General features: G+C 49.7%; 1 protein-coding gene across 8 annotated transcripts in view; it reads left to right on the top strand.

Annotated features, from left to right (window-relative positions):
- Positions 1-25,547, top strand: part of map4k4 (mitogen-activated protein kinase kinase kinase kinase 4) — a 61,132-nt gene that overhangs the window by 23,625 nt on the left and 11,960 nt on the right. Inside the window, exons 3-25 of one of the 8 annotated variants that reach the window (XM_062457706.1) lie at positions 1,967-2,023; positions 7,031-7,156; positions 7,578-7,688; positions 7,776-7,866; positions 8,121-8,251; positions 8,336-8,390; positions 8,536-8,614; positions 8,843-9,018; positions 9,257-9,329; positions 9,848-10,058; positions 11,800-11,961; positions 12,315-12,401; positions 13,171-13,587; positions 15,859-16,008; positions 17,458-17,727; positions 18,933-19,039; positions 19,566-19,735; positions 20,223-20,320; positions 21,069-21,247; positions 21,528-21,645; positions 22,226-22,597; positions 24,215-24,332; positions 24,711-24,878. In XM_062457706.1, coding sequence (XP_062313690.1) covers positions 1,967-2,023; positions 7,031-7,156; positions 7,578-7,688; positions 7,776-7,866; positions 8,121-8,251; positions 8,336-8,390; positions 8,536-8,614; positions 8,843-9,018; positions 9,257-9,329; positions 9,848-10,058; positions 11,800-11,961; positions 12,315-12,401; positions 13,171-13,587; positions 15,859-16,008; positions 17,458-17,727; positions 18,933-19,039; positions 19,566-19,735; positions 20,223-20,320; positions 21,069-21,247; positions 21,528-21,645; positions 22,226-22,597; positions 24,215-24,332; positions 24,711-24,878 — 3,526 coding nt within the window. The remainder of the gene's footprint in view (positions 1-1,966; positions 2,024-7,030; positions 7,157-7,577; positions 7,689-7,775; positions 7,867-8,120; positions 8,252-8,335; positions 8,391-8,535; positions 8,615-8,842; positions 9,019-9,256; positions 9,330-9,847; positions 10,059-11,799; positions 11,962-12,314; positions 12,402-13,170; positions 13,588-15,858; positions 16,009-17,457; positions 17,728-18,932; positions 19,040-19,565; positions 19,736-20,222; positions 20,321-21,068; positions 21,248-21,527; positions 21,646-22,225; positions 22,598-24,214; positions 24,333-24,710; positions 24,879-25,547) is intronic. The other 7 variants (XM_062457707.1, XM_062457711.1, XM_062457712.1 and 4 more) reach the window with 7 other exon arrangements.

The raw sequence follows: 25,547 nt of genomic DNA, 5'->3' as shown, positions 1-25,547 counted from the left end.
TGGTAGAGGCTGGTTGCTTCCTGGCAGAAGGCCCCTTCTCCCAGTAGGGTGTCTTTGTCACTGCCTGTCTCAGCAGAGATTTTAAATCTGCCGAGTGGTCTGCCAAATCCCCCGAGGGAACGGACAATCGCTTTCTCAATTACACACACACACACACACACACACACACACATACACACACACACACACACACACATACACCTACATTCACACACACACATGCAGACTAGCTTTCTCAGTCACACACACAACTACACGCAAACCTACATTCACACACGCACATAAAGACTAGCTTTCTCAGTCAGACACACAACTACACACAAACCTACACACACCTACACTCTAACTGTGTCTGTAACACACACTCGCATTCTCCTTCAAACACACACACACACACACACACGACAAACACACCTGTCTCAGGCCCGCCAGTTTGTGCCCATGCTCTGCCACCCCTCCCCTCGTTAAACGCAACGGGGGGCCATGGGCGTCGTCATGGTGACTGCTCGTCGCAGGACGGTGCAGAGAGAACAGCATTGTGGGAGGAGGACTGACGCGGAGCAACTCCAAAGCTCGACGCGGACATATGGTCCACACTGCCGACGCTGTCTCAATCTCTCTCGCTGCCTGTTTCTCCTCGTCTTTTTCTTCTCTCTCGGTTGGTCTCTCTCTGTCTCTCTTCCTGTGTCTCTGTTTCCTTCTGCCTGTCTGTCTCTGGGAGTAGATGTCTCCAGCTGCCCCAGTTGAACTGAACAGCTTTCTAGTCTTCTCCTGGGGCCTTGCAACAAAGCCTTGACCTCCTCATTAACTCCCCCCCCCCCTCCGGTTAAGCTGAAGTGGGTTAATCCCTCATCAGTCAGCCCCCGGACTAGCCCATCTCAGACAGGCGGGGGGGGGAGGGGGGGGGGGGCAGGTCCAGCTCAGGTATCGCCAGCCCAGTTCTCACAAAGGAAACCCAATCCTGCAGAGGTCTCACAGACCCCAGCACCCCTTGTGCACACACCCTCCCTCCCTGATACACGCACACATACACCCTCCCTCCCTGATACACACACACAGACACACTCCCACACTGCTACACACACACACACACTCCCACAACGATACACACAAACACACACATACACACTCCCACACTGATACATACTCCCACACAGACACACTGATACACACACTCTAATACACATAGTACCTACACACACACACACCATGAAGTTGACCCTGTCTGTCTGGCAGTATTACTGCAGCAAAGGGGGGCCCCTGTGTTCTGCTTCCTCTGTGAAAGAATGATGTCATCCCAGTCTGCAGTGGTTAGCACGGTTAGCATCGCCAGCTAATTTGACTCTTTCAGTAAGGCACCTCCCCTCTGCCAACTCCCTACCTCGCCTGTTCCACTGTTGGTCTCTGTAGCCACCAGCTCACTTTAATGAACCTTGGTGTGTCCCACCAGGGCGCGTCTGGAGAAGGGTTACATACACAAACACTGACAGATGACAAGGTCACAGTGACAGAGGGACATGGGGACAGAGGGGCAGGGGGACAGAGGGGCAGGGGGACATGGGGACAGAGGGGCAGGGGGACATGGGGACAGAGGGGCAGGGGGACAGAGGGGCAGGGGGACAGAGGGGCAGGGGGACAGAGGGGCAGGGGGACATGGGGACAGATGGGCAGGGGGACATGGGGACAGAGGGGCAGGGGGACATGGGGACAGAGGGGCAGGGGGACAGAGGGGCAGGGGGACATGGGGACAGAGGGGCAGGGGGACATGGGGACAGAGGGGCAGGGGGACATGGGGACAGGGGGACAGAGGGACAGAGGGGCAGGGGGACAGAGGGGCAGGGGGACAGGGCTGGAACACTGGAACGAGCTGTGTTGTTGTTGTGTTTGTTCAATATGTTTCTCTTTGTGAATGAGCTGAAGTGTCATCTGTTAACACCCCCCCCCCCTTCTCTCTCTCTCTGCTCAGGGCCGACATGTCAAAACAGGACAACTGGCCGCAATCAAGGTCATGGACGTCACTGAGGTGAGCTTGTGCCTGAGATATGGTGTGTGTGTGTGTGTGTGTGTGTGTGTGTGTGCGTGCGTGTGTGAAAGAAGACAAGGGTGAGAGTTCATGTACTGTGTGTGTGACACGGAAAGTGAAAAAGAGAAGGGCAACAGAGGGTGACTGTGTGTGTGTCTGTGCTTTCTATATATAGCTACGTATTTCTCTAGGCTATGGTTTGTTTTGCTGACCTCATCACACTGTACACCAGAGTGACACAACATATCTAGTCTCACATCTCCAAGTTTGTTCAGTGTTCATTAGAGAGGTGTGTCCTTTGGGGACATTGGACAGGCGTACACTGTACATCTCAGACATAGACATAATGTTAGTGTCCCCAATCCAACACAAGATTAGTGTCCCCAATCAAACATAATGTCCATGTCCTCACTCAAATCCAACAGGGTAAGAATCTAGGTTTTACCCCCCTGTACACCCCCTCCCCCTCCTCCTTCAACCCCCCAGGAGCAGCTCTCTCACCCCTGCTGAGTAGCTGCTCCCCCCCCCCCCAGCCACACACACTCTGGACCCCTGGGTGGGGTTTAGCACATCCAGACTCTGATCCAGGTTAGGCCTCCTTCTGAGAGCCTAACACACAAACTGCCTCACTCTCAGCGCCAAGTCCAGCCTGCGCTCACTACCTCATACTCATCCACCAAGTCGGTATGTTTTCCCTCCCAAAATAGGCCATGATGGCAGGCAAGTGAGGGGAGGGCTTCTTGCAGACCACGTCTCCCTCCGACACCTCAGTAGTCGGCCATATCTGGGAGGTTCAGGGTGGGCTTGGGAGAGGCAGAGTGTGGGAGAGAGTATATGTATAGGAACGAAACATTTGTGTGTTTGGGAGTGTGTGTGTGTGTTTGGAGGGGAGGGAGTGTGGAGGGATAGGGTGAGTGTGTGTGTGTGTGTGTGTTTGGAGGGGAGGGAGTGTGGAGGGATAGGGTGAGTGTGTGTGTGTGTGTGTTTGCCACAGCGGCGTTTCATAAGCCCCTACTCATATCCGATGAAGTCAGATCCCATGTGTGAGTGTGTGTGTACTTTGGAGGATGTGCAGAGGTGTCTGGTGTCGTCCCTCTCCTTCTCATGCTTTGCCACCCTAAAGGAATCTTAATCATGAGCGATGAAACAAGCACACCCACACACAGGAAACATTACAACCGTTTCCTGCTGTTGTCCTTCATGAAGGACAAACTAGTCACCCCCCCACCCCCAGGAGTGTGGGATCCTGGTGTCTCCTCTACAAAAACTACAAAAACACTGTTGTTTAGTCGAGTCGAAAAAACAGTTGTTGACAGGCATCCCACCTAGTCTCAGATACATGTATTTATTATACAGTATACCTTCATTGGGAGTGAAATATTCAACGTTGAAGAGACTGGTGAAGAAGAGAATGGCAGTTAGAGAGGAAGATGACAGGCAGATAGGAGGATGACAGGTACAGATCACTGCGAACTGAGGTGACGAGGAAGAGAAGGCTTGACGGTTGTGGAGTGTAAACGGGACAGCCTCTCCACGCTGCGTGTCCCTAATGTAAACAAGCCGCCACAGAGCAGTAGCAGTAGACAGAACACACAGGGAGTTTTGCTGTTGCGTTTTAAGAGGGTAATTTTCTCCAAGCGCAGCCGTTAGTAAACAAGCGTTCCACTTCGCCTGAGCACCCGGAATGACCGTTGGGGGATCTTGTTGACTTTAGAAACCGATTTTCATCCTGTGCTATGCTGTGATTGGTTTGCGGCGGACGCTTGTGGTCACATGGTGTTGTGGTGCTCGTTCAGCAGTTAGTCCTCCAGGCTACGTGTCTCCTGGCCCAGAGGGCCGTGCGTCTGGTCTGCTTTACAGCTCAGCAAGATGAGAACGGTGCTTCTCCAGCTCCTCTCTCTCTCTCTCTCTCTCTCTCTCTCTCTCTCTCTCTCTCTCTCTGTCTCTCTACCTCTGTCTCGCTTTATCTATGTATCTTTCTCTCTTTCTCCCTATTTCCTTCCCCTCTCTCCTTCCCCTCCTTATTCATCTCTCCCTCTCTATTTCCTCATTCTTTCTCCTCCCTTTCTCTCTCTCTTTATCTCTCTCTCTCCCATCCCTCTCTTTGTTTCTCTCCCTTTCCTCTATCACGCTAGATATTTTTGCTCTCTCTCCCTCTCAACAGCCACATCTCAGCATATGTTCCCTGACCCACATTCCATTTCCTGTTTCACATGCAGAAAGAGAGAACAGAGAGAGGAGGCGACACAGGGAACGAGTGATGGGAGGAGAAAAAGGTAGATGGAAGGAGGAGAGAGAGACAGAGAGAGAGAGAGAGAGAGAGAGAGAAAGAGAGAGAGAGAGAGAGAGAGAGAGAGAGAGAGAGAGAGAGAGAGAGAAAGGAGGGACCCAAAGTAAAGCAGGCAGAACGAGAGTGAAAGAAGAGGAGTGTGTCGTTCTCCTCAGAGCAGGTTCAGCAGAAGTGCAGTGGGATTATGGGAGGGGAGGAGGGAGAAGAGGGCTTTCCACGGTCTCCTCGCCTCCCTCCTTCCTGCTCTGCTGCTCCTCTCTCTCCCCTCTCTCTCTCTTCTCTCTGCTCTCTCTCTCTCTCTCCCCTCTCTCTCTCTGCTCTCTCTCTCCCCTCTCTCTCTCCTCTCTCTGCTCTCTCTCTCTCTCCCCTCTCTCTCTCTGCTCTCTCTCTCCCCTCTCTCTCTCCTCTCTCCGCTCTCTCTCTCCTCTCTCTGCTCTCTCTCTCTCTCTCTCTCTCTCTCTCTCTCTCGCTCAGTCTCTCACTCATTCTCTTACTCTATATTTGTCTTGTCAGTTGCCCACCCTCTCTCTAACTCAATTTCTCTCTCTCCAATCCACTCTTTCAACCTCTCCCTCTTTTTCTTCCTCTCACTTTTTTCTCTCCCTCTCCATCTCTCTCTCTGTATTTCCGTCCCTATCTCTCCTTTCCCACTAGCTCTCTTGTGCTTCGGCTCTCTTCCCCTCAACATCCCACGCTCTCTTTGAACTTGCGCGTATTCTGTATTAGAATAGCTAAATCTAATATTACTTTACAGATGGAGATGTTTAGTGTTACATCATGTTCCCATCTGAAAGTGTTGCCCACGGTGTGTTCGTCTCAGAGGGTCCTTAGAATATTTGGTGTTTCATTAAACCTGCCTTCTGTGGACATCTCTCCAGGGCTGTGTATGATGGCTGTTCCGTTGTGTGGTGTTAAAATCAAGATGTCCGCCTCCATCGCCACCATTTCACAAAAACAAACGACAATGAGTAGCTTTAGGATAGCTCAAGTCCTGTTCCGGGGGAGTGTGAGAGAGTTCGTGAGCAACAGAGAGAGAGAGAGACAGGGAAAGAGCAAGCGACGAAACGCCAATAAAAAATGCTGAGGAGAGAATAGGTGAGATAGAGGAGAGAGATGATGTCATTGCATGAGTGTCTCCTTGCCTGAGCAGCTGTAACCTAGACCCCCCATGCCTCCACACACATACACACAAACACACACACACACAGACCCGGGGTGTGTGTCTGGCCATGTGTGACAGATTACTTTGAGAACTCCTGTGAAACCCGATGAGGCTTTATGACTGTGACACGAAGAAGGTATTCAGGTCTGACTGACTGCGTAATTGTCTGGCTTACTGACTGTCTGACTGGCTGCACAGCACATTTCAAAGTGTTAATTTAACACCTGGAGTGTTCATTCTACTTATTGAGTGTTTTAATACTCAATAAAGAGTCCAATCTCGTGAGATGGACCTTTAGAAGAACTCCTGCTGTTAGACAAACACAATTTGCTGTGTGGCTGTCTGACTGACCCACCACAGATGACCATTGGAAATCCGACACAGTTCAGTCTTAAAGGTCAAAGTGCACATTCCCGACTGGTCTCATGACCTCCTCAGGAGGTCTATGTGGAGGACACGCAGATCTGTGTGTGTAGTGACAGTCAGGCCCCCTTTCACATCCAGCCTGTAAGCCTTCACATGTCAACTGGGGTGAGAACAGCTCAGTTTGTTGGACAGCATCATAAGGCCACCATCCCCACCTCTCTGTAAGTCGCAGTGGATAAAAGTGCCTGCTACATGAATACATTATTAGTATGAAAACACTGTCCGGCAACTTCAAAACTCCCCTCCGCAATCCATGTAGTGCCCTGCCCGTGTGTTAAATCATTCAGCCCCGGTGGCCCGGCTTATCTCCCCCTGGTAGGCCGGGGTAAACATCCTGTCAGACAAGGAGAGTGGCTGTGTTGGAGGGAGCGGCGGACCCAGCGAGACGCCGTAAATGTCAAGGATTGGACACGAGGAGGGAACGGAGAGTGATGTGCAGTGTACATGGGTTCACTCCTCCCTGCTTGCTTGTCTTGATAAATCTGGGTGTGTTTGTGCGCGTGTGTCTGGGAGTGTGGGTGTGGGAGTGTGTGTGTGTGTGTGTGGGAGTGTGTGTGTGTGTGGGAGTGTGTGTGTGTGTGGGAGTGTGTGTGTGTGTGAGCGAGATGAAAAAAGAGTCTTTTAGTACTCTTCACGATTCAAATGGTGTCCTGTTTTATGGCCACGCTCTTCACAGACATGTCAAATGCAATCACTGAAGGCTCACACGCAGTGATTGAATGCTCGCACCCACTGACAAACTCAACGAATGGAGTTCTCCTGGTGTGTGTGGCGGAGGGTGACTTTATTGTTGTTGTTTGCGTTGTCCTCCTTACCCCGCCGACAGAAACACCCAGGGGTGGTTAACAGCCATGTTGGATTGTTACAGCGCCATTACACTGGAAACTAAATTATGCTCTTCAAATTGTTTGTGTGCGTCTGGATGTGTCTCAGTGTGTGGATATGCAGTTGTCGGTGGGTTTTGGGCGGTGATAGTGTGTCTGACTTGGACAGTGAGGAAGGGAGATATGTGTGATTTGTTACGAATCACTCCGTTACCTCGCGGAATTACTTTTCCTCCCCTCCAGGGCAATGGGAATTTGTTCTCTTCCTGTAGTAATTCTTTGTGTGTGGTTTGTGTGTTCTGCAGGATGAAGAGGAGGAGATTAAACTGGAGATTAACATGCTGAAGAAGTACTCACACCACAGAAACATAGCTACCTACTATGGGGCCTTCATCAAGAAGAGCCCTCCAGGACACGACGACCAGCTCTGGGTGAGACACAACACACACACACACACACACACAAACACACAGACAAATAGACACACACAGACACACACACAGACAAATAGACACACACACAGAGACAAATAGACACACACAGAGAGACAAATAGACACACACAGACACACACACACACAGACAAATAGACATACACAGACAAGGGGAGAGCGAGACACAGAGAGTTATGTACAGAGCCGCAGATAAAGTGAGAGATTTATCTCCAGTAAGTTCGGAGAGAACAAAAACCTCCCATCGTAGCTTTTCCTAGAGAGAGAAAGAGAGAGAAGAAGAAAGGGAGGCCAGGGAGTCAGGCCCCCCGTCTCTCAGCTCCACACAGCTGTGTGACTGACTACATTCTCACTGGTGTAGTGTGTGTTTGCATTTACCACATCTCCCTGTGTCTCTGCAGCTGGTGATGGAGTTCTGTGGTGCAGGCTCCATCACAGACCTGGTGAAGAACACCAAGGGCAACACCCTAAAGGAGGACTGGATCGCCTACATCTCCCGAGAGATCCTGAGGGTGAGTTCCCATTCGGGTCAACCCAGAAGCTCGACCGATGCATGCTGGGACATGTGGTTTTATGGGTGTTTCTGTGTGTTTCCTCAGGGCCTGGCTCACCTGCATGCCCATCACGTGATCCACCGTGACATCAAGGGTCAGAATGTGCTGCTGACGGAGAACGCAGAGGTCAAGCTGGGTGAGACTCTCTCCTATCTGTTCTGTATCCCGGTTCAGTGAAGAACAGTGGAGAAGCTGAAGTTAGAGAACTTTAAGATCCCAGCAGAAGATCAATGGAATAAACCTACTTTGCATTCTTGAAATAGAAATTCTCTAAGCTTACTTATTTCGAAAGACTGGTTCTGACCCATTCAAACTGGTGCTCTGGTTCTGCTTTCAATAGACTGCTTTTAACTGCTTGTAATTGATCCTGACTGGTTCTCTGTGCTCCAGTGGACTTTGGTGTGAGCGCCCAGCTGGACCGGACAGTGGGCCGCAGGAACACCTTCATCGGCACACCCTATTGGATGGCCCCCGAGGTCATTGCCTGTGACGAGAACCCAGATGCTACCTACGACTACAGAGTAAGAACACACGCTACACACACGCACGCTACACACACACGCTACACATACACACGTATACTCATTGTGTTGTCTGTCTTGCAGAGTGACTTGTGGTCTTGTGGAATCACAGCCATTGAGATGGCAGAAGGAGCTCCTCGTAAGTCAAACTACCTTTTTCCAGATTACCACAGCTAACCACAGCTAACACCCTCGTCTGTACACACAACTGGAATGCCATACCTGCTTCGGTCGATCTGTACTTTTTGTGTTTTGATCTGTGTGCGTTTGCTCCTGTCTTCCAGCGCTGTGCGACATGCACCCAATGAGAGCGCTCTTCCTCATCCCCAGAAACCCGCCTCCTCGACTCAAGTCCAAGAAATGGTGGGTGTCCTAAGCTCCTGCTCTGCCCACAACTATCTGATGCACTGTCCAACCATCTCAAAAGAAACCTACGAATATTTCCTCTCTTCCACTTTCCCACCCCTATCTCCTTATCCCTGCCTCTCACTGTCCTCCTTCCTTCGTTTCATCCATCCGTCTCCTCCTACTCTTCATCTCTTCATATCTTTTTCCATTCCCTCCCTCTCTGTCCCTCCCTCCCTCCTCCAGGTCCAAGAAGTTCTTCAGCTTCATCGAGGGCTGCCTGGTGAAGAACTACACCCAGCGGCCCCCGACCGAGCAGCTTCTGAAGCACCCGTACATCCGGGACCAGCCCAACGAGCGGCAGGTCCGCATCCAGCTGAAGGACCACATTGACCGCACGCGCAAGAAGAGGGGCGAGAAAGGTAAGCTCCTGGGAAGGGTGGGCTGTTGGCGTCACTGCTGTAGTCTGTGAAGTTAGAGAAAACCTCGGTCCTACCATAGTTTCTCTGCTCCGGTAATGTTATCATGTGTAAGATGTTAGTTTGACTTGTATTTATTGAATGTAGAAAGCCTATTAGCAGATTTATGTGCGATTTTCTGAATCGTCCTGACATTTTCTTTTGCATGTAATTATCATATATTTTTCCTCTTCTTGTGTAGATGAGACGGAATATGAGTACAGTGGCAGTGAGGAAGAGGAAGAAGAGGCTCAGGAGCAGGAGGGAGAGCCAAGGTACGTTGGTTAGCTCTGCTAAAGCTAGCATGTCTTTATACCGCAATATTGCTTACATGCTAATAAGGGTTTTTACCACAAACTAACTTACATGCTAACATGGGTCTATACCACAAACTATCTTACATGCTAAGATGGGTCTATACCACAAACTAGCTAACATGGTAATGTGGGTCCTTACCACAAACAAGCTTTCATGCTAACATGTGTCTATACCACAGACGAGACTACACGCTAACATGCATTTATACCACAACCTAGCTTAGATGCTATTCCACAAATTTGCTCACACGCTAACAAATTAGCTTACATGCTTATATTTCTCAGGCTTGCCACAAATCTGCTACAATGCTAATTTGCCAGCTAGCATGCCAGGCAAACTATGTATCTTTACCACTAACTCTAAACATCTTCCATGCTAACAGCAGATCTGGTCTGCCCCAAACACAAACAAGCAAACCTACCAATAGGCTTGCTACAAGCTAAAGAGTAAGTGCTAGCTCCTGTGCTCCTGACAGCTCCATCGTGAACGTGCCAGGTGAGTCCACCCTGCGCCGCGACTTCATCCGCCTGCAGCAGGAGAACAAGGAGCGCTCGGAGGCGCTGCGCCGCCAGCAGCTCCTGCAGGAGCAGCAGCTCAGGGAGCAGGAGGAGTACAAGCGCCAACTGTTGGCCGAGAGGCAGAAGCGCATCGAGCAGCAGAAGGAGCAGAGGAGGAGGCTGGAGGAGGTAGGAGCGTGTGGTCCGGTCTGACTCACACACACAAACGTACAACAGAGAAAACATTACGCAATGTCGTTTTCTTTCTGTTGTGAGTTTGTGCGTGTGCATGTGTGTGTCTAGATGTTTACCCTAAAGTCTGTTTGTTTGTTGTGGCTTGATTATTTTATGTGCATGCTGTTCTGTAGGTAAACTCTCTGTTATTGCCCTGTTCTTCTGTGTGTATTGGCAGTAGCCATTAGTACTGCAGAGTATCATGTGTTCACAGCCCTATCTGCTGCTCTGGGGCCTGTCTGCTCTCTAATTGGTCTCTTATCTCTGAGGAGAACTGGGAGCCCATATAAGGAGGCCAGGGCCACAGGCTCAGGCACATTACCTTGCTGAAGTTGGCTGGATGGAGCAGAACAGCACACTCCAGTTCCATTACCCATCTGTATGCAGGGCATTTCTGCAGTGTAGGGTTGTTAGTGTGCGCTAGATACTTTTGTGTGTCTGTGTGCACATAGTTTGAGTTCACATCCCCTCAGCCATGTACAGATATCCTGTCATTACTAAGTATTAAAGCTGGGTTAGGCACATTTTGCGAAGCTAGCTATTTTAGTTGCTGTTTGACATGGTTTAAACCTAAATATCCCACCCCCTCCCTTCAAAGCCACTCCCACAAAACTACAGTAACGCACATTGAGTGCAGGGGCAGTAGGCAGAATGCGTGCAGGTAGGTAGGTAGACAGACAGGTAGCCCGTCCAATCATTAGTCTCGGAACGGTCTTAATGATTTGTCATGTTTATTACAGTTCTGCAATGCCCACAGGTGTCGGATTGATTTCATGTTACCATCAAACCTTTAGATGTATTGGTTGCTATCAAGATATGAAGTTTATTTCTGCAAATATGACAAAAAGTGCTTTTTAAACACATTAGATATCCTGCCTTTAATGACTGTGCTTGCCAACTTCTCAAACGGCACCTGTCTGATCTGCAAAACACAATCGCTGACCTTTCCCAACATAACATTCCCTCCTAAGCATGACAGCCCAGTCATCAATCATACAGGCTTAGGTGAACTTCTCAGGTTAGTTCACCAAGGGCTATTTGGTTGAAATACCACAGTGCATGTGAGCTCCTGTTGGAGATATCACCCCTTTTCTGCTTCAGAGATTATGTAGACAAGATACTGCATGATGCCTCCAGCACTCCAGCACCGAAGCTTCAACTGTACGCCTAAAAGGCCATCGCAGGCTTTAATCTGTCTGATTTGTTCATGTTGCCTCCTCAGATTTAAACTTGGATTAAATAATTTAATTGTGAAACCTCACATGAAATGTTGACACCTCAGTGGTGCTGGAGGGGGGTACACACTGTCCTGCTCATCAGATGGTTTTGTGCACATGTGCAGTTCCAATAATCGAAGAAAGTTCAGTATGTTATCAGGAATTATTAAACCAGCCTGACCAAGCATCTTTATTCAGGCAGACAAGATAGCCAGCCAAACCAAGTCTAGCCTAGCTGAGCATATTTACAACCATGTCAACAAGGTAGCTAGCCTAGCTCAGCTTAGCATGTTTTTCCCTGCCAGTTTTGAGGAGGAAGCGAAGAAGCTGTACCAGTGGTGCAAGAAGCACGTCTTCCAGATAAACTTAAAATATACTGGCGGTGAAAAAAATAAGTAGCCTAGCCTAGATTAGCAAGTTTGTGATCCTGAGGCCGCTCCTGACACCTGCTCTCTGGCACCCCGTGTGGCCGCCCACAGCAACAGCGGCGCGAGCGGGAGATGAGGAGGCAGCAGGAGCGCGAGCAGCGCCGTCGGGAGCAGGAGGAGAAGAGGCGCCTGGAGGAGATGGAGCGCCGGCGCAAAGAAGAGGAGGAACGCAGGAGGGCGGAGGATGAGAAGAGGAGGGCTGACCGCGAGCAGGTGAGAGAGGGTTGGATGCCGTGGTTGTGAACCATCTGTACTATGACCCCGCTGAACCATACTGGTCTCTCCACACAGACAGATTCACATTCGGTGTCACTTTAGTGGTCAGTCGGTATCTCTCCTCTTGGAGAGGCTTTGGTTTCAGGATTTTGAAGAGAATTGGCAATTGGTGTGCTCTGTTATCGTGAAGCGATGGCCCAAGTACCCAACTGGAAACTGGAACAAAGAAACAAGTGTTTTTAAAAACATTGTTTGATACCTCTAAACTATGCCTCAGTGACCTGGCCGTCATGGTGCCTCATCCTCTTCCACCCGCTCACCGTTGATTGGTTGTGTATTTTGATTGACAGGAGTACATCCGTCGTCAGCTGGAAGAGGAGCAGAGGCACCTGGAGATCCTGCAGCAGCAGCTTCTCCATGAGCAGGCCATGCTACTGGTGAGGACCTCTCTCTCCGTCCTCCTCTCCGTCCATCCTTAGCTTTCCTCTCAGTCCAGCGCTTTCAAACTGCGTCGGTCAGTTGATGTGTAGTTAGATATGTGTCGAATGGATAGTCTTCTATTAGCTTATCTATGAGACGTGATCTTGGATTTAGTCTACGCCATAATCTAGATCTGTTCCAAGGGAGCAGTCATTGAGGTTATGGTTTCAGCCATTGTTTGTGCCTAGCTGGGAAAGTTACGATGTTTACAGTCCCCAGGTGATGATGTCACCAGGAAACGCCGTACAGGAAGACATGGGTTTCCCTTGTTTTTCCGTAATGTTGCACATTCTGTTGAGATGGTCTGTACTGAGGGTTCCGGTGACTGTGTTCAAATGACTAAAGGTTTCTGCTCCTTTAGAGGTCAGAGGGCATTAGCTTATGTGAGGATGTGACCAGTCACATCCCTGCCTCCTGGCTTCACAAGCTGCTCGTCCTTGTTGTCATTCTTTCTCACACTGTGTCTGTTCTCAGCAACACTAATTTGATTCAATTCCTTGACGTTCAGCTTCTACGATAAAAGCCAGTATTGTTCAGTCTCAGAGTTGAACCTCGGTCGGATTTATCATAACGTTACCCAGATATTCTGCCAGTGTGCCTAATTAGAATGATCAGTAGAATTTCTGTGTCAATTCAAAATATAAAGCACTATGAAAGCACTGCATCTCTGAGAGGTCACATGTCGCATGGTTCCATCTGTTGCGCCGCTGCCCCCACTCCGCCCAGGAGTGCAAATGGCGGGAGCTGGAGGAACAGCGTCAGGCCCAGAAGCTGCAGAGGCAGCTGCAGCTGGAGCAGACCTATCTGCTAGCCCTCCACCAGCCTCCAGAGAAGACCCCAGCTACAAAGCAACACAGTGGGGAGTCCCCTCAAGATCCAGGCCTAGGGTCCACTCGGTGCCCGCAGAACCGAGATGTGGATAGGACCAGGTCCCAACTCGGCCTTGGGTCGGATAAGAGCAAGGCCCCACCGATAATGACCCCGGAAAGAGCTAGATCTCTGCAGAACCTAGATCCGGAGAAGACTAGGTCTTCACATGTCGTGGACTTGGAGTGGCTGAGGAGCTTGGAGCAGGCCAAAGGTGCCGTGTCGCACACCCATGGACCTCAACGACCTGCCCCAGACTATGAGCCAATCAGAGAGGTGAACCCTCCAGCTTGTTGCTCCGCCTCTTACGGAATGCTGCCTGTTCACTGACTCTGCTGCCGGAGGCGTGGCCTCTGTGGGTGGGTGTGGCTGATGTGGGGCTGTGGGCGGTGGTGGTCTTTCTGCTGTCTAAGACACATTTACACCCTAAATCAGGACTGCTTAACCTTCTCTCTGGAAAGCTGTTATCCGGTAGTTTAGCTCCACCCCTAATATAGCACACTTGATTCTAATACATAACTGGGTGATAAGTTAAATCAGGTTCGTTTTAACTGTGTAGGAAGCGAGAAACCTGCTGATAGGCATCTCCAAGAGCAGGAATGGGCAGCCCTACCATTGATAGAGAGACATCTATTCTTCTGGAGAGACATCTACGAGCTAGTGCTAGTTCGACATCATTGGACCTATTCACATAGAACTTTGAGGCTAGCAAGTCTTACCGACCATCATTCATACCATTTACAATCGTCCTTCTTCTGTAATCTGATGCTAATGGCTAGTGAAGGTTTTTTTCTGGGTAATGGAGACCTCTGTTGGAAACACACACAGCATCATGGGAACATAAAACTGCCCACTCATAAATTCCCACAATAACATTGTGTTCAAGAACTTAAGCGCTTCATTGTCAGTACCACCTTTCCACCTTCTAAAATCCTCTGGATTAAACACGAATTGAAGGTTTTGATTCAATTACACTGAGGACTTTGTAAATGTTTGTCATGGTCTCAGATACTTTGTGACAGCTGCATGACAGCAGTTAGCAACATCTCAATGTTGTTAACCGAGTGTTTATTGGCTAACAACTATTTGTCTGGCGTCTATTTATGATCCTGTTATAAAGGGTTATGTGCTAATATATAGTCTTAACATAATCACTTTATTGGTTCATATAGTGAATGATTTTATTGATATTTCCTTCTCTTTCTCATTAATGCTGTCACAGTGCAGCTTTGCTCACTCCTGTCCACATCAATCCAGAAGCCAAGCTAAATCATACCAAAGATGCCAGCTATCACCCTCGTCTTACACAACTCTTCTGAATGTCATTTAATAGTGTTGTCGTAAAGGCGATGTTGTTTATCCTCAAATACAATTCTTCCAAGGGGAGAGCTTAATGTGGGCTACTGTCCTTGCGAGGGCACCTCTGCTGTTGTAATTAGCCTACTCGTTGTCTCCCATTCCCCCCCCCCCCCCCCCCCTCAGTGCTAATGACCTCGTCAGATAAAGAGCTGGCTCATTAGGCTACTGTGAGTTCCTGTGTTCCCCAACTGTTGTCCTACTGGGCTCATTATCACCTGGAGGGAGACAGGACAGACCCAGGGAGGGACGGAGATGAGGAGAGGAGATGCACTGATGGAGAGAGGGAGAGGAGTCAAATATAGGGAATGAAGGGAGAGAGAGGAGATGGACGGCGGGAGAGAGAGAGGGGGAAGAGATGGCCGTAGGCAGAAGATGAGGAATAGTTATTTGTTTTTTTACGAGGACTGCGAGCAGTTGGTTCCGACAAAAACAGGCTGTTACATTTCTTCTAGGTGATATAGATCTACGTATGGAAATCCGTTCAACAAGTGCACTTGACTATCACGTTGGACAAATGACAATGGTTTATAATAAGTAGGAGGGTATTATAAAGTCTGTTATTATACCCTCTCTGTGTCACATGCCTCAGGTGCCATTCTGAGCAGAGATGGTTGTATTGACTGTTTCTGTCAGATCGCCCTGCTTATATCCAGACTGTGGAGACATGGTTGGTGCAGTGTTGGTATAATTGAGACACTCGGGAAAACATTCTCCGCGTTACTTTCTCCAGAAGGGTTTGTTTAGCTTCAAGTATTTTCATTTTAAAATTTTTATTGTGTTCAGTCATAAAAAATTAAAAATCGCTCAAGCATTGCTAGCCAATGATGTCCTTTAACGAGTAATTCACCAATGTCTTAAAAATAGGGAGAACGCGTAAACTCACCTCCTGTGTTTGCACAAAACTTCTGAAAATCTGAAGCAACCTACCATTATGTCATAGTCCTGGAGCTTCAGTAGTTGGGGATCATTGATAATGTGTCTGATTAATTTACACTGCCTGCTGGTGTGTGTGTACTGCTGGACATGCCTCTGCTGTGTGGGTGAAACTAACATGGCAACGATGGGTCTACTCACCCCATTACTGTCCCCGTGAACCATGACCATGCAAACACACAAAATGAACACAAAACATTAAAAAACGAAAGTCTCTACAAGCCATATGAACCAGTTTGTGTGTGTCGTCTCCAGGCCGACGAGAGGTATCGCAAGAACATCCAGGGTTCCCCACAGGCTGCCCTGCCCAAGCAGCAGCCCCCGGTTCCCCCTCGCTCCTCTGAGTCCTTCTCAAACGGGAACCCCTCTGAGGCTCCAGCCATGCACCGGCCCATGGAGCCACAGGTAACTATAGCGACCAGGACGTCCCTTGCTGCCCATCGCTTCGTCCCTTTAGGCTTCCTGCTCAACTTCCTGTTCCTGACAGGCTTCCAGCTGACTTCCAGCGATCTGTGCCTCTTCCACTCTGTCATTCCGTCTCTCCTTCTGTCTTTATGCAGGTCATTGTTTTGTTAACTATCTCATCTAAAGTTGTTGATTGCTCCTGCCGCTGTATGTTCTAGCTGCTGTCCTGCAAAATGTTGATGGAGAAATTGCGACCACAACTCCACCCCCTGTTAATGACATTTCTTCAAATCCCTCACTAGGTGCCTCCAGGTTGTGTCACAGACTGCCTTTTAGAATGTAAATCCTTGCCCAACGTTGCCCACACTATGTTGGTGTGTGAGTGTGTTTGGGTGTGTGTGTGTAGGCGTGTGTGTAGGTGTGTGTTTGACCTGTGCTTGTTGGTTGAGATAGTGGAGGTAACCTTGTGAAGGTAGCTACGTCGTGACTGTGTGGTAACCACACGCATATTCAAGTTTCTCCAGTGACTCAGAGTGTGAATTACTCATCGTTTCAGAGTGTGTGACTAAAGCAAGCATGAGTAATCTCAGTTCAGCACTGAAGACAATACGTTTGGAATATGTCATGGTGATTTAATGAAACTGGTCAGAATTCAGTCTGGATGACGCACTGTGGCTCATTGGCGCATTGTTCACTGATGCCAAAATGTAAAAACAAAAAAGAAGAAAAGATTAGCCAGTTGTGCAAACGGGATGCTTGTTGACATAGACTCCTTACGTTCTATACTAATTTGTATCAGAATAAATCTTTCTGGGTTGGCTTAAGGGTATTTGCTGACGGATTTGGTAGGAATTAGAGACAAGTTCAGTGTCAGGCTAAAGTCGTGTTAGGGCATGGTTAGAAACAGCACAGGTGAATTTCTTCCATTTCCCCAGGGAGTCGTTGAATGTGTGCATGTATGTGGTTATGTGAATGGTCTTCATGCATGCTAGCCTGATGTAAACACATGCCTTGTTTTAATTCATTCACATTCACAACACCACAGATGACGAAGGTCTTGGAGCCTCAGACTGGGTGGAGCCAAAATACAATATGGTCTTTACCCTGTGAACCAATGAGAAAGCTCAGAGGTCAACCCCAAAGAGTTTCCATTGGCTACCATATTGACAGCTCCGCCCTCTTTCGAGGCTCCCTGATCCTTCAGTGTCCTGTCACTGCTTGTGTTTGCCGTCTTGTTTTCTCACAGTGTTTGCTCCCTCCATCCCTCCCTCCCTCCCTCTCTCTCTCTCTCTCTCTCTCTCTCTCTCTCTCTCTCTGTCTGTCTCTCTGTCTGTCTCTCTCTCTGTCTGTCTCTCTGTCTGTCTCTCTCTCCTTCCCGCCACCCCTTTATCTCCCTCTCTGTCCTCTGTCCCCCGAATGACCCCCCCATGTGCTCTCTGTCTTCGGAAGGTCCAATGGTCCCAGCGGGCGGCGCTAAAGAGCAACGCCGCCCCTCCCGCCGCCGTGTTGCGCTCGCCGTCCTTCAGCGAGCCCGTCGCTCCTAGCTTTGCACACCTCCACCTCCGCCCCCAGGACTCTTACCATCACCACCGCCTCGCACAACCACCGCAGTCATCTTCCCCGTCATCCTCATCACCCGCACGCACTGACCCGCAGCCACACCCTCAGCCTAGGGCCACGCCGCATGAGCCGGCCCCCTCAGACGAGGCCCCGCCCAGGGTAAGGACAGGCTCCGCCCTGACGTAGCTTCGTAGTGAGGTTAGAGCAGAGCTGCCCAACCCTGCTCCTTGAGAGCCACAGTGTCACGCTCCAACCCGCCAGTTAAAACACACCTGATTCTAATGACTAGTTGGTTGACTGGCTGAGTCAGGGGAGTTCTAACTGATTGGAGCCTTGAGGTGGCCTGCAGGACAGCAGTTCTCGAGGGCCAGGGTTGGCCAGCCCTGAACAACGTATAACTGAGTCCGAATAGGTAGATGTCTTTCCATTACCAGCGACTCCCAAACCCTTGCTCCCTCCAGTGATGATCATATACAAACAGGCCAAAGCTGATGTTTCCTTTGAAATATACTTCAGTAATGAAGATCCCTTAATGTATATCTGGGTTAGTATTAAAGGAGTCAGGCGATTAAAGCGACTGGCCTAAAGTTATTTTTCTCTACCCAGTATGTCTCAGAAATGTTGAGGGAGCTCTTAGAAGGTCAGGCAGAGAGAGATGTTGGAATAGAAGATAGAACTATTGAACAACCCACCCGTTGTCCGAGGGTTTGTCAGCAGAATGAAAATCCCTATCCCATCAGTCTATTACTTGACACATTCTGTATACCGACAAGTCTCCATAGTCATTAGTCTCTTGTGAATGGCCATGTAATGGACGTCATTCACCTCGCCTGGCGGTGGTCTTTGTTGGTGCCTACATTCCCGTCATTATGTTGTCCGTGTATGGAGGGACTGCATGTGTTTTTAGCTGCACTGCTACGCTCTTGAATGCTGCCCCAACCATCCCCCAGGACTCACACACACACCACAACACACAGCCTACAGTCAGCGCAGTTACAGGGCAGACACTGCACTTGCATGGACTCTGCAGGCCTGAAACCATGTTCTACACATCTAACTTTGTGTCAGCCATTCAATGGAAAACGAATGACCCTAACCCCATGTCTTTCTGCCACTGTGTGAGAAGTGGTCTGGTGTCATGGTCACGGGTTGAGAACGTCAATATTGTGTTTTCCCCCCTTTCTGTTATGTGGAACCATCATCACAGCAGCGACACTAAAGTAGTGTGTCAAAGGAACGTCAGGATGTTTGGATGTTGTGGGGACTGCGTTAGGGCTTGCAGGTTTTAGGTTGTGTTCGTATCGCTATCATACACGCACACGCTCCGAGAGAGTGTGTGTATGAGCGCCATGTCTCTGTGGAAGGTTCCGGTGAGGACCACCTCAAGGTCTCCAGTGTTGACGCGTAGAGACTCCCCTCACCAAGGCAACGCCATGCCTAGCAACCAGCCTGGGCAACGGAACGCTAGCAGGTACCTGTACATCTCTGTATCTCACTCACAAACATACACACATTTACACACACGCAAACAACACATTTACAGACGCCCACCCCCTCTCTGTTTCGAACTCTCGTTTTGTTCGCCCGCTTTCTCCTCCATCCCTCCTCTTTCATCTCCGTCTCTCCTTCACCCTCTAGGTGTTCACCAGTGCCCTGAATGTAAAACACTCTGCATCACAATGCTCTCTCATTCGTTGTCTCTATCTTCCCCCCGCTATCTCTCTCCATCTCTTCCTCTGCCCTATCTGTCTAACCCTTCACACCGAGCGCCGTCTCCTAACTATTACTTTGTTTTGCACCTCCCTCTCTCCCCCCTCTTCTCCCCCTCTTCCCTTCCTCACCTGCCACCTCCTCTACCCCTCCTCTCCCCCTACCTCTCCGACCACCACCCACCTCCTCTCCCTCATCCCTCCCATTTTCCTCTCCCCTTCCCTACCTTGCCCCCTCTTCCCTCCCCTCCCTCCCTCCCTCTCTCCCTCCCTCCTCCCCCCCCCCAGTGCTGCAGAGCCCCGTCTGCTGTGGGAGAGGGTGGAGAAGCTGACCCCACGGGCCGGGCCGGGCAGCACCAGCACCAGCGGTAGTGGGGGCTCCAGTTCCTCCAGCTCCAGCGCCTCCAGCTCCCAGCCTGGCTCTCACACGGGCTCAGGAGAGAGGTTCAGGGCCCGCTGTGAGTCTCCAGAGCACTCACCCCAACGCAAGCCCTGCCGAGAGCGTCGCACACGTAGACACAGGCTCCACAGATGATCCACACACTTGCACTGAGCACTGGATGACTGATCAAGCCCAAATGCATGCACAAATACATACACTCACAGCACACACAACCCGCTGTTTGAAAAACTACGTTCACAGCGAGCCTAGTCTCTCTACTGAGCTGGCATAGCGGTAGTTATTCTCACCTCATATATTTACCGCCCATACATTCACACCTAACTCTCTTCCCATAACAAGACAGGTTTACAAGAGCCTATATTTAACAGTGTCACATCCCACATACTGACTGCATATCAGTACAGGAGGGCTTTGTGCTTGCTCCTATCCAGGCTACCACCAGCTAGTTATCAACACCTGACATGTTTCCTGCTAGGCTCTAGCCTGGCTAACAGCAGCTGGTTCTATGGCTCTAAATGTTGTACCCTGTCATCCCCTCTCAGCTTCCTCAAAGTCAGAGGGCTCGGCCCTCCAGCGCCCAGAGCATGCTGGGAAAAAGCCAGAGGAGAGGAAGGACTTGGTCAGGCCTAACCGACCGGCGGTGAGAGTTTGGCGCGTGTCATCCCCGTGACCTAGCTAGTGCGCTAGCTAGCATAGCACAGTAGCACACTAAGTCCTGTAGTAAAGTGCACTTGCCAATGCTCTCTAAAAAATGGGTTTCATGGGGTTCGTTTTTTGACTCTTATCTTTATCTTCTCTGGGTGTGTGTGTGTGTGTATGTGTGGATTGACGCCATGGGGTGATGTCATGTGACCCTCTCATGTGAACCCCTATAGGGAGATGTGGTAAGCCTGTGTGCAGTGACGTGTTTCTATCCACGGATCTCATTGGCTGAAGGGTTTCTGTACTAATGGCTTGCTCTCTCTTGATTGGCCAGCGTGGCCATCTTCAACTCACGCTTTTCTTTAACCCTAATGTTTCACTTCTTCATATTTCTAAAGTCTCTTTAATGGTTTTCCTGTCACACATTCATAATGTCAGCTTCTATCCTTCTCTGTTACTCAGTAGCATTAACCTGGCTCTTCACTGCAGCTCTGGGCACTCTGGCAGCGATGTGCCACACCCATCATCCCTTCTCTCTCTCCTCATCTATTGGCTTTGCTACTCACTGGCCGGCTTCTCATTGGCTGGTGCACCTGTGTGACCTCACTTCCTTCCTAGCAGCTACCTGCTTCCTGTATTCTGCATTTCTCCCCTCGCAAGTGGCTCGACTGCAAGTCCAATCTTGGGAAAGAATGGCTGACATTTTTGACACTGAGTTTGACCCCTGACCTTTGACCCCCCTCCAGGACCTGACAGCCCTGGCCAAGGAGCTGCGTGCAGTGGAGGATGTGCGTCCCCCCCACAAGGTGACAGACTACTCCTCCTCCAGCGAGGAGTCTGGGACTACCGATGAAGACGATGATGAAGAGGTGGACCAGGAGGGAGGGGAGGAGTCCACCTCTGGGCCGGAGGACTCCCGTGCTGTGTACGTAGGAACTGACCTATGACCTTTCTCTAACCTCTGACCCTCACACCCTCAGTGAACCTCAGATAATCCTGCACAGGTTTTAGTATATCAATTTACTTCAAGGTTTGATTAGATAGATCTACCGTATATAATAACGGTATATGTACTGGAAAGAATACTCCTAAATAAGTACTAACACATACAACATATCCACAATGTTTTTTTTCCATCATGTAAATAAAATTAGATTCTCCTCTCTCACTCTCTCCCCCTCTCTCGTGTCTCCATCTTCCCCCAGCTCCTCCAGGCTGAGTAATGGAGAGACAGAGTCAGTGAAGACCATGATCGTTCACGACGAGGGGGAGAGCGACGCCTCCAGCAAGCCCTGCAAAGACGGCACACTGATCGTCCGACAGGTAACCATGACAACCAAGGGAAGAGGGGTGGTCGGGCAAGTCCGGTATTGGAGTCGACATCCACATTTCCTCGATCACTGCATCATGAGTCTCTCATTCACTCCCTCTTGTTTTGCCACTGTGCTTGTTTGGTATCATGTTGGTCTTGTTTGGTTGTTTCTTTGTTTTGAATTTGTGTTGCTGGTGAAGGTGGATCCAGATCTAGGTCAGATAGGAGAGGGTGACAGAAAGGAAGTCATAAAATCGAGTAGCCTCAGACAGGAAGTTAGTAAATCAAAATAGATCCACTATCAATATCCTATATCAACGATAAAGAAATGTTTTGACAGAATCATGTTATATAATGGATCCAATCCTACAGTTTGAATCAAGTAAAACATTCAAATAATTCTTAACACAATAGACCCTATGAAGACGGTTTAGTAGTGTGTTTTCCACATTAGCCGTGTATTACTAGTCAGGTTAAGTTAAAGAGACAGATCTCGATTCCAGTTGCTAGCTTCCCTCCAGGCGGTGGCCTCTCTAATCAGCCTCTGAGTGCACCTCCAGACCCACAGTGTGCTGCTCTTCTTACTTCCAGAGTGCAGGTGACAACAAAAAGCACCAGGTCCCCATCCCTGGCCCCATCCACAGCAGCCCTGGGGCCCCAGGGGGCCCCCCCAACCCTGGCTTTGTCCCCAGCCTGGGGCTAGTGAACCACCACACCCCTGGTGCCCCCCACCACCACCACCACCACCACCCCCCCACCGGCCCCCACTCCCACCACCACACTCCGGAACGGAACGGCTTTGCCGGTCGCATCCACCTGCTACCGGACCTGATCCAGCAGAGCCATCACCCCTCCCCCTCCCCGTCATCCTCCGCCTCCACCTCCCCCTCCTGCTCCAGCCTGGCCAGCCCCTCCTCCATGTCCCCCCAGAGCCCCCTGGACAAGCTCACCCTGCTCATGGAGGTACGTCCCACCCCCTCGCCCCTACGTCCCACGCCCTCACACACACACACACACACACTCTCTGAACCAGACACTCTGAAGCAGACACTAGCCCTCAAACCTAAGGCTGAGGGCAGCATGGGCATCTTTGCCCCACCTCTCTTGAAACACTGAACTACGGTCAGCTTTTGGCTCAACCATGAAAGAAAGAGTCCACTCAAATGTCGGTAAGCTGTATTGGCAGGTTGATATTAACAGTGGTGTGGTCCATATGTCTGTAGTTGACACATCCTTGTCTCAATAAACAAATCATTTGAGTGAACTGTTCCTTTAATGGTGACATTAGGCTTTGAAATGAAGTTGTGACTGAGAAGGCTAGCTTCCTGTTCAGCCCTGGGACTGGGTGTTGGTAACAGCGCCCTCTGCTGTGTCCCCCAGGGACAGCCTCTCTCGCTTTCCCTCCGCTGTCTCTGGCTGCTGTCCCCCCTCTCTCTGTGCTCTACTACCAGGCCTGTCCCCCCTCTCTCTCTGCTCTACTACCAGGCCTGTCCCCCCTCTCTCTTTGTTCTACTACCAGGCCTGTCCCCCCTCTCTCTTTGTTCTACTACCAGGCCTGCCCCCCCTCTCTCTGTGCTCTACTACCAGGCCTGTCCCCCCTCTCTCTGTGCTCTACTACCAGGCCTGTCCCCCCTCTCTCTGTGCTCTACTACCAGGCCTGTCCCCCCTCTCTCTGTGCTGTACTACCAGGCCTGTCCCCCCTCTCTCAGTGCTCTACTACCAGGCCTGTCCCCCCTCTCTCTGTGCTCTACTACCAGGCCCTTCCCTCCTCTCTCTGTGCTCTACTACCAGACCTGTCACGATGGTCATGCCAGTAAAGGCTATTTGTTTGATTGTTTTGGCGTCAACTTTATTTTTGAAAGGGTTTCTCACCGGTGCCAATTTTTATCTCAGACTGATTAGATCTGTTAAGATTCAAAGCTGCTGTTACAAAGAGAAGATTTATGTATTTATTTATTTAGAAAATACTGTTTTGCCAAACTCTAGAGGTGTGTTTGTGTGGGCCCAGGTGAATGTAACTGGTCATGTTGACCTTTGAGACCCAGCCTTACCTCCCCCCACCACACCTACCCCCCATCCAGACTGCAAATGTCTAACATACTCTTTCGCCGTTGTTGCGCTCCGCCATCGTATGACTTAGAGACACGCCCCCTGGAAACCAGCTCATAAAAGATGTGCTTAGGATCATAGTGGAGTGAGTTTGAAGAGTCTGCAAATATTTTTTACCAGGAAAGTACATTACTTGTGATTTATTTTTTCCGCATTTTCCGGAAACCTTCCATCCCTCCCGCCCCACAAATCTTGTTTTGCCTGTTCGACTCTCCTCCATCATTTATTTTTGCGTATTTCCTTGTATTCGTATATATTTTTCCCTTCATCGAAATGCCGTTTTGTCTGCATGCCTTACATTTCTACCTCAGTTCCTTCCTGTGTTTGACATGCACATTGAATGTTGGTATCTGTAGTTTCTTAGTGGATTTTGTAGTCAAGGTTTAAAAGTTCCCTCGGTACCATTACAGAACGGTACTGAATGTTTGGTTGTCTCCTTCCAACATGGGTTCTGTCTACCTGCCGTTGCAGAGCCAGTCGGCCAGCAACACCATGCAGAAACACAAGTCGTCCTCTTCCTTCACCCCCTTCATCGACCCTCGCCTCCTGCAGGTGTCTCCCTCCACCGGCAGCGCCCTCAACAACGTGGGTAAGTCCCTCCCGCCACACAGACGTCCCCGTGGAGGACCCGTCGTCCTCCACAACCCAAGTACTACTGTCAGAGCTCCACGGTAACGACAGACAGGGAGAGGAAAGAGAGGGAGAGAAAGAACATGTGGTTGAAAACAGTCAGGAAAGAGAGCTTACAGAGGATGCGGTAAGAGACACTAGTAAAGAGACTAGTAAAGAGACAAGTAGAGAGACTAGTAGAGAGATACAGTGAGAGAGGGATGAGGGATGTAATGTTGCCGAAAAGAAAGGAAACAATCAAAGCAAAGTCAGTCAAACGAGTTGGCTTGATGTGGAGTTCCAGTGTCGACCTGACCTGATGTCACCCCTCACCTGTGACCTTTGCCCCCCCCCACAGGCTACGGGAACGACGCTCGGCTGGCGGAGGCTCTGAGGGCAGACGCATCTCGTAAGGGCTCCGTGGTCAACGTGAACCCGGTCAACACGCGCCCTCAGAGCGACACGCCCGAGATCCGCAAGTACAAGAAGAGGTTTAACTCTGAGATCCTGTGTGCCGCTCTCTGGGGTGAGGGAGTCTGACGTCTACAGCTTATAATTGCTTTTTTTTTTTATTAATCATCCAATTCAATTCAGTCATGTTTGGAATGTTGTTTAGGGTTAGCTTGTATATGTTTGACATTTTATAGTTATTTTCTCCTTTTATAATTACAGAAGCTCCCTATTGTCTACCTCTATACCAGGGGTCGGCAACAGGCGGCCCGCGGGCCAATTGTGGCCCGCCAGCGATTTTATTTGGCCCGTCAAAATATTTCCGCTTATATATTTTTTGTATCGTTTTTTTCCCCGTCGACTTTTATTTTGAAACCGGAAACTGGGTATGGTGTCATTGACTTTTCTGAAGTATTTTCTCGCTATGTCATCGCTACCATAGACATATGATCCAAAGCACCCCGATAGCACCCCCCAAAATATTGCTTGTGAAATTAATAGTTTTCAGGCCCGGAGTGGCCATCGGGAGAATAGGGAGAATTCACGGTGGGCCGCTCTGCCCGCTTATAAATTAGGCCAGAAGATCGCCTGCTTTCTCTTAGTTTTTTCACACACCGAATAAAAGGATATGTCTTAAGTTTGTTAAGTTACTGTGTGACTGATAAGTAAGCTAATATGCTACATTAGGTTTTAATCTAATTAAGCGCATGATCTGACCGTGCATTAAAAAGTGCTGTTTTCAGTT

The sequence above is a fragment of the Osmerus eperlanus genome, chromosome 3, assembly GCF_963692335.1.
Source record: "Osmerus eperlanus chromosome 3, fOsmEpe2.1, whole genome shotgun sequence".
Lineage (NCBI taxonomy): Eukaryota > Metazoa > Chordata > Actinopteri > Osmeriformes > Osmeridae > Osmerus > Osmerus eperlanus.
Note: the sequence above shows the minus strand (reverse complement) of the source record. Positions and strands in the feature narration are given on the sequence as shown.